At 36.7% G+C, this 13,724-nt stretch overlaps 1 protein-coding gene across 1 annotated transcript in view; it reads right to left on the bottom strand.

Annotated features, from left to right (window-relative positions):
- Positions 1-13,724, bottom strand: part of RYR2 (ryanodine receptor 2) — a 437,201-nt gene that overhangs the window by 105,176 nt on the left and 318,301 nt on the right. Inside the window, exons 59-64 of the mRNA XM_064445463.1 lie at positions 12,487-12,562; positions 9,909-10,035; positions 7,201-7,316; positions 5,593-5,657; positions 3,429-3,550; positions 122-171 (exon numbers count right to left, since the gene is read on the bottom strand). Coding sequence (XP_064301533.1) covers positions 122-171; positions 3,429-3,550; positions 5,593-5,657; positions 7,201-7,316; positions 9,909-10,035; positions 12,487-12,562 — 556 coding nt within the window. The remainder of the gene's footprint in view (positions 1-121; positions 172-3,428; positions 3,551-5,592; positions 5,658-7,200; positions 7,317-9,908; positions 10,036-12,486; positions 12,563-13,724) is intronic.

Here is a 13,724-nt window from a genome sequence, read left to right as displayed (position 1 = left end):
AGACCATGCATTTCAGCCATGCAGCCATGCAGCATGCAACAAAGCGGCACGTAACACAATGCAAAAATGGCAAAGAAAACCAAGTGATGGCCATGCTAGTATTTGTCAAGGGTCTCCTTACCAAACAGTGAAATCCTATGCCTGACAAGAACTCCAAGTTTGCAGAACAGGCTGAAGACAAAAGAAAAATAAAAGAGAAGAGAAGGGAAAAGGAAAAAAATAAGGGGGGGGGGAGGAAGAAGAAAGAAAAAATAACAGCTGATATATGAGCAGGAAAAGCAACATGATGTCACGCAGAAAGAATCAATTATCTGAGCAGAATGTGGGACAGAGTACTAAAGAAAGAGTTTTTAAGTGCATATCCTTAACAAACATGGTTAAATAAGCACATATTATAATTAAAGAAACAAAAAAAAAATTAAAAGCAAAGCTAATTAATATAAAAGCGTCCTATATGATAACCCACAAGGGAATAACCATCAAAGCTTTAAGACGTAAAATGTGGTCAGTGTGCTATTCAGGATACCACTGACAATTCGAAAACAAAAGGTAAGGAAATCAGATTAATTGAAGTGTTTGATGGCAAATGTTTAAATAGTCCAATCTGGATCTTGTAATCTTGAACACAGTGAGAATTTCTTTTCAAATACATTGCCTTAAAATGAGAAATAGCTGCTTACGTGGTTAAAAACCAACAAAAATGGATACAATCAATGATTTAATTTCACATTTGAATTACTTCCTGTGCTGATGAGCAGTGCCCTGTTCAGAACAATGAAGAGCGAAGTTGTGTGTTAATTCATGGAAGCAGGAGCACACTGCCCTACACAAATTGTCCTGGCCTCCAGATTTAGGAGGGGTTGGCTCAATCTTCATGATTGAGTTGAAAATTTTCTCCAAGAGCAACATCAATTTTGGTGTGATGTTTTATGCTGCAAAACCCCTCATCTGCTGTAAATGACATGACCAATACCACGTCATTATATTAAGCTATTTAACTCTTAGGCACACAGGCCAGTTATCAACCTCTGATCTAAAAGCAAAAGACACCATGAGCATGTCTGCACAGTTTATGGATGAGATCTGAACATCTTGTTCCATTGACAGACAAGAGCATGGTGCCAAATGGAAACATTTATGTCCAGAATCAGAACAGCCAGGTTGATGTGGTGCTGAATCCAGCTAATTAGCCAGTGCACAGTGATCCACTACAGCAACAGCAACTGCTATGTTTTAGAAATGAGTCTGGTTGGCGCATGTTCAGGGATCTCTGTTCACTTTTTATTCCATCAGGCAGACACATACTATATAGTCTTTTATGAGGATCCTGGTTCACCCAGTCCAGCAGGGAAAAGCTGTACAGAAGCATGTTAGCATCATATAAATCTTGTGTCCATTCTAACAAAGACATTAAATAGCTCACACTCTATCTTATATTTCTAACATACAAACGTTACTCAACTGACTGGAGCATTCAGGAGATGCTGTTTTCACAAAATCAGACTGAACCTATTATCTCCAGTGTAATTAGTTTAGGATAAATAAATAAATAAATTAAAATGTCCAAATGGCCAATACTTAGATTGATGTCCAGAACTAATTTTATACAATTGCAGTAGTACAAGGACTTGTAAAATGGTCTAATGGATGAGAAATGCAAAAAGACCGATCCTGAAGAAGCTGGTTACAAATAAGATGGAATATAATGCCACCATATTTCAGGAAGAGGTCTGACCCGTATTTGCCTGCAAAACAGATCTGGATTTAGTGTATTTGCTAAACACAGAATGGTTATTGCACTTGTTAACACTGTCATTGCATTATCAATACCCAAAAATATACTCTTCCATAGCTTAATGAATGCAAGCTTATCTTCATTGGAAAAGGCAAGCAGTCAGGAACTGCCCTTAGCTTGAAGAAAATCCTATTTATGAGTTGCACTCAAACAAATCTAAAGGGAAAACTCAACAGAAAATCCAAAATTTAGCTTTGGCAAACTCCCTACAATACGGGGGCAGGGGGAAGAGACACAAAAATGTGTTGGGAATCTAATTATTAAAATGGCCAAAAAAAACCTTCAGGAAATGATGGATCATATAATGTAGTTTCTATAATTTTAACATCTCAGTCAATTAAGAAATAAACTGCTCAATAGCAATGGTTATAGCTATCATTCATCCAAGGTTTCCTTGCATGTGTTTTCTTCTCTTTGGCTGACACTTCTGGATGGCAGGTAGCTCAGTTAAGTATGGCAGCAGCTCTGATCCTTTTTCTGGGCTACATGTTCAGGAATCTCACACAGCTAGCCAACATATGTGCAGAATTCCTGAATCTATGCAGCACATATGCCGATATATCCATGTTTGACATATTCCAGAAGTATGGGGTTTATTGGCATGACTTAACAACTGTGAAAATATTATTATCCAGGACATAATGGAAAAACAGCAGCTCAGAGAGTGGAAAAGTATCTAGATGCATGCATTTTGTTATAGAGTTTTTTAATTCTTTGAAGAATGCCGTTCAGCCAAGCTGCCAGATCAAATTAGTCCATGAGATGACACAGGGTCCAGACAACCATTACTTACTTATGCTTAGTATTGTTGCTAGAAATTTCACTCAGTATTCACAAAATCTTGCAAACTCTGCATGTCTCTATGACCATCAGTTGGCTGTCAGCCTCAAAGAACAACAATTCAGTTTTTCATGGTTCAGTACCCAATAACGGCCAAGAAGGCAACCATGATACCTGTACATTACAGGTATGCACAGTAGGTCCTGTGTGAAGCTTGTAGTCCACCTTACTGAATGGGAAATATGGGTTTCAATTCAATCAGAAGTGAAATTAATTGAAAATGTATCTTTGAGAGATGGTCTAATAATGGACAGCTTCAGGGAAAGGATCAAGTGGGTATTTCTGTCATATTACTACTGTCATTACTATTTAGAAAACCAAAGAGCAGAAAGAATGCAACTCTCTTGTTTTTAATTTTTATGGTGGACAGTAATAATGATACTTAATGAAACACAGTTATAACTAAGTTTGGCTTTTAAAGCTATCACAAAATTTTTCAGGAACAATGATTTCAGTATATACCTATTTCCAACAGTGAAAATGGGTACACAATCATATAGTCTGTGCCACAGACTGTGCAACTGGTGTACTTTTGCACATAATTCTAAATTTAAGTTCCCTGCATGCTAAAATCATCACCGCTACCTTTAAAACAGCATATAATCATAACTCTCTACTCCTCTCCATTTATTACAATGAATTTTCCTAAGAGGAAAAGAAAGTGAAAAAAGTTTATTTTGTATGTTCATAAAAATATTCCTCTGCCTCCCACTTCTCACTTTCCACAATCAACTGCTGCTGTTTAAAGACAAACACACAGATGCATACACACTAATATTATTTTAAGTTTTACCTTGTCACCATTTCTTTTTCTTTATTAGAGGCATGACCTCCACTGCTGAGAGGCCTACTTGCTGCAGATAAGAAATACAGGCGATGATTTTTAAAATACTGATCAATCAAAGGGAGCACAACCTGAAATTACATCAGAAAGAAGTGGTTATCTGAGGGCTTTTTTATTATGTTCTGTATTACTCTTTGTAAGTCACAACTAAAGACAGGAGATTTCAAATGTGTTTTCTGTTTTAAAATCTCTAGGTATTTTTTATTTAATGTCTATTCCTCTTTGAATTTACTTCGTGTTCAAGGCATTTAAAATGTCATCATGAAAGACAGCAGAAAAATTTTTACGTTATCTCTGGGACTTGATCTGTGTGGCTTTTAGGAAGAGTACAAAGCAGAAAGTAAAATTTCATTTTTTCTCACAATTTTAAGATTTTTCTAGTACCACGTACACAGACACGACTGTTGTTGTTCATGCCTTTTAATGTAGATTTAAGAAAAATTCATCTACACCTGTCAGTGCACTAACAGCACTTAATTCTAGATGCTATCAAATAAAACTCCCAAAACATCCTCACTCATGTCCACTGAAGTTTTCTTATTCACTTCATGTGGTGATCGTTACTCAGTGCCCACTGCACGTGTCAGCCAGGAGGAGAGCCAAAATAAGCAGCCAATAAGAAAACCTGAAATTGCTTCCTTTTCGGAGCATGGTTCTGAAGAAAGTGGAATTCTAGCTTCTGAGTCAATTAACTTGGCAAATAGCACTTCATGGAAGAACTTTAAGGTATCAGGATTACAATTTACTGCAAGGATATCTGGTTAGAAAATGCTACAGACAGCTGCCTTTGTGTATTCGCTAATGAGTTCAAAAAGCACTTTGAATATGCAAACACCATACAAACTTCTATGTGCAAAACGAATAAGCAGAATTTCTTAATTTGTAACGTGTAAAACCTTCTTGACATAAAAAGGAGAATTGGGCTGACAGGAACCTCATGCCTCTCAGCAAGGGGAAGTGCAAAGTCCCTTTGCAAAGTACACCTGGGGTGGAATAACCCCAGGTACCAGCACACACTGAGGCTGACCAGCTGGAGAGCAGCTTTGCAGAGAAGGACCAGGGGGGTCTCAGTGGACAAGCAAACTGACCATGAGCCAACAATGCACCTTCGCTGCAAACGTGGCCAACAGCAGCCTGGGTTGCGATTCTTCCTCTCTGCTCAGCACTGGTGAGGCCACCTTAACTGCTGTGTCTGGTTCTGGGCTCCCCAGTACAAGAGAAACATGGACATACAGGAGAGAGAGTCTAGTGAGGGACCACAAAGATGATGAAGGAACTAGAAGATCTTTCAAATGAGGAGAGATTGAAGGAGCTGGGTCTCTTTAGACTGGAGAAGAGAAGGCTCATCAACAAGTATAGATATCTGAAGGGAGGGTGTAAAAAAGGTGGAGCCAGGCTCTTTTCAGTTTTGCCCCATGACAGGATCATAGGCAATGGGCACAAACTGAAACACAGGAGGTTCCCTCCAACCACCGGGAAACACTTTTTTACTGTGAGGATGACCGAGCACTGGCACAGGTTGCCCAGAGAGATTGCTGAGTCTCCACCCTGGGAGATATTCAAAAGCCATCTGGACATAGTGCTGGGCAACCTGCTCTAGGTGATGCTGCTTGAGCAGTGAAATTCAACTAGATGACCTCCAAAGGGCTCTTCCAATCTCAGCCTTTCTGTAGGTCCATGATGGAGACATCAGCATGGTCTTAAAACAAGGAGCGAAATAAGGAAGGTGACACTGACAGATACAGAGTTGTCTTAATTCCAATAACTATTGCTCACATTTATCTGCCTGAAGACTGTAAAAGAGAAAAACCTTCAGAATTGGACTAAGTCAGTAAACAGAAAATGTAGGGAGATTATGAATAACATCATATGAGTAGCTGCATATCATGGATCAAGAAAATAATAAGAATATAGTTCTGTAATTTTTTCACATCTATACTCCACCCTACAGTATTTTCAAGCTATTTTTATTACTACTGTTTTAAATTAATAAAATAATGAATTTAACAGAGAAAAGTGCAACTATAACAACAATAATCATGTTCATTAACAAATAGTTTCTCATTTCAACTACTTACTATGTTGGCAAAGAATAATCAAAGATATACTGTACTTTGGCAAAAAACTTGATTTCTTGTTCATATGGGAAGTGCTCTCCTTTGCCTCTGCTGCCACCATCTGCAGAGAGAAGAAAATTAAGCTCCCTATTATATATCCTAATATATGGACTACTCTGCATTTTTCTTAGAAAGTGTACACTATAAACAAATAAAACTCGTTGTCTTTAGAGGTAGATTTAAGACACCACAAACAGTATACACACTAGTTACAAGTGGCACTTTATGACTACTTCATGAGAAGAAAAGTTACACTACATAAAATGTGTAAAGAATAATTGTCCAAATCTTCATAGAAGTGTAGACATCTCATAGTCCAAAGAGATACAGATATTTTTGTGAGATGAAATTTAGTCCTATATTTGTATTTTTCTACTTATTGGTGACAATTTGGAAGCCTGAACTCAGATTCTAATGGAACACCTTTCTACGGTTGTTCCCAGAAGAACCAGAATTACCAAATTTTTACTACTTATTTGTGGACTTTGTCTAAAGAACAAAATTAATGGCTCGAACTACCCAACTGAAATTCAAATTGCTTCACTTCCCCCATTACTATAAAAATTAAATAGTCTTTACAGACATAAACTGGTAGAGCTCCCAGATGATTTATCCTTTGTTTATTATCTTCTTTTCACTAATCCAGTGAGGGACAAGAATGCTATTTGTTCCACCCTTGTTTCAGTATTTATTCATTATCATCCTTACTGTTATGCCAAATCTATATAATTAAGTAGAATGAAGCCTTGATAATCAGGCATTAGCAGCAGAAGTAACCTGATGAATTATCAAGGCCAGACTTCTGCTACTGTAAGTAACCATGGCATATAATAATTCACATTTTTTATAATTTCCACTTTAAAACTAGATAGGCTTATGGATGAGTGTTGATTCCTTCAATCCCCCTGCTGTCCTGCCATTAATGCTGTCAATTACAACACCTATGCAGAGACATGAGGCACAGTACATGTTACATGGCATTGCCACTCCCGTGGTCACACAGAAGCTACATCTGGCCAGGTTTTCTGGCTTTTACTGCCCATGTAAGAAGCTAACTTTAGTCATTAAACTTCTTTTTTATCTTTAAGAAAAGCAGATCAAGTTAAATCTTTTCCTTCGTAACGCTGTTGTTGAAACATATGCTGGGTGTTTGTGAAAGAACATTCCCATTGTGGGAGTTTATTAAAGGTTTCTCTACTCAACTTCCTCCTCCTGAGAAAATTTCAGAATGATACAAATTACTGGTTTAATTTGCTCTGTGAAAAAGGGATTCTATGTGCATAGTAAACATTAATGTTCACATGTGAGAGATGATCAATTTGTGCATAAACACAAGGGAGCAGTTAGTTTTTCAAAGAATGAAAGTCATCATAAATTTTGGCTGAACGCTTTTGATCTGATAAACGAATATGGGAAACTGGAACGAACATGGGAACTACATAACTTTCCAAAATTCATCATCTTCATCAACTATAGGAAAGTAGAGAAAAAACTCCTGGTCCAAGATTGTGGGGTTTTTTTAAAAAAAAAAATCTTTTTTTTTTAAATAATATCAAACATCTTAGTTAATAATTCTTAAGAAAAATGCACAAGGAGTACAATACCAAACTCCAGAATGTACTGATGGGCTTCATCCACATATCTTATAAGTTGCTGAAGGAAGCTGTAGGCAAAGCGTTTCTCAATGGAAGGTGTATCTAATTCCAGGTCCTTAAGTCCTCTGTAAAAAGAAGTCATTTTTCACACATGCAGAAGGACTCAAAGCAATCTTACCTCTCCATGTAGTCTGACACTTTTTTCTCTAGTAATGATTAACTGCTTATTAACATAAGAATTCTTTGGTGTTTGAAGTAAACAGTACTCTTACACTTAATTAGGTTTGGAGCAATTTGTTGAGATAGAACACAGATTTCCCCAGTAGAAGGTTACAGAAAAATGTGACTGGTCAACCAGATTAATCCAATATCACTTTAATTTCTTACCCTTACCTTGTAAGGCATTACTGTCTTATTTTTCCCTCCAGGGATTGATTCTTGGGTAAGAGGGTTTTGAAACTGCCAAAATACTTTGACTTGAACAATCAAACCAGAAGTAAATCTAGTCTCCCTCATCATGACTTTCCCCCAAAGGTCTGTTTGCAATGGAAAAACTTCGAATAGCTATGTAGCATTTGTGATAAATCAGTGGAAAACAAAACAAAACAAAAAAAAAAGGAATTACAGTTTACCATTTCCAGTATGTTCCATCATAGTTACTAGTCTGATATGAAAAGTGTATCTTCTTTCAACGAATATGAATCTGCAGAGTGGTTCCATGGTGCAGACTGATATCTGCTAGCAACAAGTTGGCAATGACATAAGCCTTGATTCTGCAGGATGAGGACTTTAATGATGGCACATGAAGAAGCTATGCTTAACCAGCAAGGGAGTCAGTCACCCCACTGTCAGAGGCACCAAGTACATTAGTACTGTTATTTTGCAAGTTTAAAAAATATACCTACTGAATATAACTGCCTGTGTAGTGCAGCTTTCTGCACCCCTGGTCTCCGATGTCTGCAGCTGGAGCCAGTGGGAGTCCCAGTTGCCAGCCTCTGGGGGGCAATGTTGGGAGTCCCAAAAAACAGCTAACATAGGGGAGCAGTGTCAGTAAGGTGAGCAAGGGGCTCAGTGCCAGCAGCTGGAACAGGACCATGGGTCACAGGCCATGTGCCTGAGTGCCATGGGCTTGGCAGGGGGCAAGTGTTTGTATCTTCCCTAAACCTGGTCTGCATTAGGGTGCACTAGACTAGAAAAGTCACTGTAAAAGAAAAGACTGGAAAGAAATGTGTGCAAGGCATATGTGGCAGAAAGTCAAGTGTTAAGCAGACCAAAGAAAAACATGAATCAGATGCTTGTTTGTTTTGACAGTGCAGTGGTCACAGGAGCAGCAGGTACGTTGACTTTAACTTGATAGGAAGACCTGCATCTGACTAGCACAGGAGGATATAGATGTGGCAGGAACTATTTACTAGATGATGGGTGTGCCCAAGTTATCGATTATCTTACCATCCTTCTTAGCCTTCCACTCCTCAAAAAACCAAAAGCCACTTTCACTTTAAGCTTAAGTTAGACAGAAATAAAAAGGATTAGTCAAAAAGGAACGTGTAACTTTGAATACCATTGAGGAACCTTTTGTCAGGGGATGAGAAAAGAAACCTTTGCTGACTGACATCCTTGTTTGTACATCCTACTCCACTGAAGGGAAGTAAATTGAATTATTCCAGCTACCCTGATTTTACCTAGAATTATTAGATTAGTTGTGGGACTCTATAAATGGCTGAATTTCATATGTGATAAAAATGAAAGGAAGTAGGCAGATTTTAAGTAGGTGTGCTAGGCTAATTAATTCACAATGATTACTTAAATCCATCTCTGTGACTGTTTCTTTCACTTACCAATGTTCAAGTCATACAAATCTCAGATATGCTTTCAGCCTTTCTAGTGACTCACATTTCCTAAGCCGTGCTGACGAGGCAGACAAGCCTCCAATTGAATTAAAATTTTATTCACATTGCATTTAGTAGGTCAATATGTCATATGAAAACCAAAAGGAATGACATGTGTTATTCTGGAGACAATAACATGTATACATACTGAATTATGAATGTTCTATTGATTACTGCACTTATTCACTATTAGTACATTTACACTGTGGATTGATTAAAAAAAACTCTTTAAAAACATCACTTTTCACTTTTAAAATATCTTAATAACACTACAAATTAACTCAGTTGAAAAAAATGAGTAGTAGATTTTAGAAATAAAACTCTTATCAAAGCAATCTGCTCTTATCAAAGCAATTGCCTAGAAATTCCTACAGAGACGTGCGTGTGCCTGTGCCCGACCTTGGCAGTGATCGGTTAGCGGTTGGACTCGAATGATCTTAAGGGTCTTTTCCAACCTTAACGATTCTATGATTCTATGACCTGTAATGAAGACTTCATAATTCTATCATCTGTAGAAAATTAACAAGTTACTAACAGTTGGATGTATGGAGACAAACCAGAAAGAAAAAGCATGCTGCTGTGTTGATAGGAGTGGCAGAAGACATGCAGACATTCTGGAGAACTCTGCTTGTGCCTTCCAAAAACCCCGCCAACAACTCGGTAATCCATTTCTTCCTTACAATGCTCTACATAAAGGACCTCATCCTTACCTCCAGGTACTGAAACTTAAAAATGACCATAGATTTTTATTTTATTAAAAAAAAAAAAAAAAGCTACTGAGGAGTATTAGAAACCTTCTGTGACACTAATACTGAACAGAGAATTCACCTGGAGACAGCATATCCATTAATCTGTAGAAATTTCAGAATATCCTGTGCTTTTTCTCTGTCCTTGGCTTTTTCTTTGGCTGTGAGTGTATCGTAAGGAACAAGAAGAGGATGATTGCCTCCTCCTACTATGGAAAGTCAAGAGAATTAAAAAGCAGTTAGAGAGTTATCTGTTGACACGGTAAGTCCCAGTATGTAAAAGAACTATCATAATAATACATAGCATGTTACAGTAAAATCTAGTCTGAAATAACAACTATGTGATTTTGGTTTTTTTTACACAAACCTAAAAAATCTGCAGATAGAAACTTTAGACGTGGCTGCAAATGTAGTTCTAAAATTATCAATTGCAGCAAGTACACAGTAAATATGCTAAACCTACTGCAAAATCTCTTAAGAAAAAAGTGCTTAACTGTTACAAATGTGTATTAAAATTGCAACTTCATTTCATGAAACTGAAAATATTTCAATAACACATCACTTAATAAGAAAACCGAGACACAAGCAAATATATAAACGTATACAAACAGAGTCCTGCTGTTAAACATTCTGATGACAGCAAAAAGGCTTCATGGAGTTTAGCAAGATATATCCATATCTAGAAATATATGAAAGTGATACAGTTCTACTTTATAGTAAGAAATTAAAGATAGAAATTAAAGTACATTATTCAAATGTGGTTCCAATCTGTCCAATCTGACCAAAAGAATGCCACCAAAACAGTGAAGTAAAGAATATAAACTGCATTTGTGTTGCTTACAAACAGCTGATGTATCGATACCTCTCTGAATGTAGATAGTTAATTTGGCAGGAAAATAAAGTTGTCATTATTAATATAAATATCTGCACAAAAACCAACATTCTTAGGAATTCACCTTCTAAAATCACCATCATATAGCAGAACACAATAAATTCCTATGATAATTGCTACAAAACCCCAGGAAATTTTAAGGGTAATGAGCAGACTTATCTCAGGAAAAATACTCCAGCAAGTCTCTAGTAATAATATTTTTAAAAAGGAACAAATTCCCTCTAGAAAATATTGGAGACATATCCTTAGGTGATTTTGTAATTTTCCATTAGTCCTGCCGGAATCCATTTAAGTACACGCAAAATGGTAACCTAGTGGGCAAGTCTGAAGGGATTCTTTGTTTTGTTTGGGGTTTTTTTGAGGAAGTACAGCCTTTAACGTTGGGATCATGGGGTTTTATTTTATTATCACAAATGTGATCTAATTCCACCTTATTAAAACTGAAGACAGGCATGTAAAAATACGTACAAGCATAGTAAGTGTATATGGCCTACCTAGAGAAGTTGTTAAGACTATAATTGCTCATTCAATTACAATTAGCACATGCAAAGTGTCCAACGAAGGGGAATGACACTTGCAGTTTTCAGTGGCTAACATACTTGCATATGTGAAAAGCCTTAAATGAAAAACAGGAGTAATCTGTATCTGAAGTCCACATTACTGTTCTGTTCTTTACACATGTATAAAAAAATAAATTTCATGACTAGCAGATGCATATATTGGAAGAAAAAACCCACACTCTTGAGGTCCAGGTTCTTCTCAGCTGACAAATACGTCTACTTCTCACACACAAAAAAATTCTCCATCAGAAGCCTTTCCTGCACTCACTATAGCTGCTTCTAGCCTTCTCAGTACTGTGCTGCTTTGCACAACACTACAAATGCTATACAGTGTTCTCACTGGAATGCTGCTCAGAGGCAAAAATCCGCTTTCAAAGCTGCCAACTACAGTAGATTCATTTAAATGTCTAGTCTTCTTGTAGTTTACAATTTCCCAGACTTAGCCATCCTGTGGCTACTTATCCTGAAGAAAGTTTTTTTTAAAAAAAGGCTTTAAGAATTAAAATAAAAGCTTTATTAAGTGGAAATATAACTAAAGGCATGGAAATTCATAGCGAATGCTTATCAAAGCCACTTCCAGGTGGAACTTCACTTTTTCATAAAACCTTAACTACCCTACCTTTGTTGGAAGCTTACAACTAATAAAAAAAGCAAGCATAAAATTTGGAAAAAAAATAAAAGGCCAAGGAAAAAGAGTAAGTTACACAATACATGACAAAACTTGTTTAGGTAAGCAGAAATCATGGTACACATGCAACTTTTTTGGAGAATCAGGAATCTGCTCTAGGTTTGTCCACTTGTCAATTCAATACATGATATGTACAGTTCTTAGTAAACACCCTTTTAGATCTAACTGCAATAAAAGAAGTCATTCAAATGAAATCAGAGCCCACTGGGCAATGGTCTGAAAGATTTATGCCAAAAGGAAAATGTATTAATGTAGCTTAAATGTATTTACAAGCTTTAACTTCTCTTCCTTTGATATATTTGAATTGGTAAACTACTTTAACAGAAACTGTTACACTTAGTACTATAAAAACTTTCAGGCACTAAAAATGACAAATAGTTCATTAGGAATAGATACTTTATTGTTTTATCTTTGCCAATTTACATTTTCCATTCCTTTTTTTTTTTTTTAATGTTTTCTCAAATACATGACCTAAGCTAATCAAACTTAAAATACTCTAAATACCTATAGTTAATATTACCTTTTGCTTCAAGCTCCATTTTCTTTTTCTTTGCCCATATGTTATGGTAGTTTTCAGCCATCATCTCAGCCATAGCCTTAGGAAAATGGAGAGCTTAGTGATATGCACTGCAATGGTTAACCCCCAAGGAGGACAATTTTCTGGTTGACATTAAATAACAAGTTTTGCTCTCTGGGAGGTTCAATACACTTACACTGTAATGGTTCACAGAAAACCAAGGGTTCACTGAAGAGAGTTTTTACTGAAAAATTACCACATACAATTTGGGTAGGATGGGTATATGTATAGGAATTACCAACCTGGTCCTGAAAACCTGAAAGAAAACTATTAATATGAAACAGGAGGAACCACAGTCTGGAAAGAGTACTGGGCTGTCAGAGAGGGACTTGATTCTCAAAACAGCGCCAGCAAGAATTTTCTGTAGATTTCACTTTTCACTTCTTTCATGGATCCAGAAACATTCTTCTCATCTTCAATAAGGGTTTTGAGTAACGAGTATTTCTGAATACCAACTTCTTTATTTGGGAGAATACTCATTAATTCAGATAACAACTTGAAACTTTTTACCCATGTCTTGTTTCTCTATAGGACAATTTGTTTCCTAAAAGTTTCTCCAGTGGATACGTTATTACACAGATCTCTCTCCTGTATGGTAGGTACCTTCTATCATGCACACTGTGGTCCTGGTGTGTCGATAATCCCAGTTAGGACCTTGGAAGAAGGTACTGTAGTCTGGGTTTTCTTTCCTTGGAAAGCAGGGTGCTATGAAGATGGTCTCACAGCAAGACCTGGCTACTCACGGAGCCAGGGTATGACCAGGTGACCACTTAAGACCAAAATAAGAAGTATTTCCCAGACTTACAGTTTTAGACATGGTCATGATCCCTGCTAGCACAGTATATGCACAGGATGATGTAAACATTAAATAGCACCAATTCTTATGTACTAGTTAAAAAAACCCCACAACCAACCAACTTTCTTGGAAACAACTAACTCTTCCCAGCAATTTAAAACACAGTTGAAGAATCTAAACCTGAACTCCAACTTTAAATATCTTAAACATCAAAAAAAGTTCAAAATTACATACCGTTCATTTTTAAAACTCAGATCTCGTATTAATACCAAACATGTTTGCATATTTCCTGAATGACAGTATCAGGAGAAATAATACCTGAAATTGCATTTTAATTAAATTTGCTTAGCTTTTAAATAATAGATTTTGAAGCTGCTTTCAAAGA

Source organism: Phalacrocorax carbo, chromosome 3 (genome assembly GCF_963921805.1).
Source record: "Phalacrocorax carbo chromosome 3, bPhaCar2.1, whole genome shotgun sequence".
Taxonomy (NCBI): Eukaryota; Metazoa; Chordata; class Aves; order Suliformes; family Phalacrocoracidae; genus Phalacrocorax; species Phalacrocorax carbo.
This window is presented reverse-complemented; position numbering and strand designations above follow the sequence as displayed.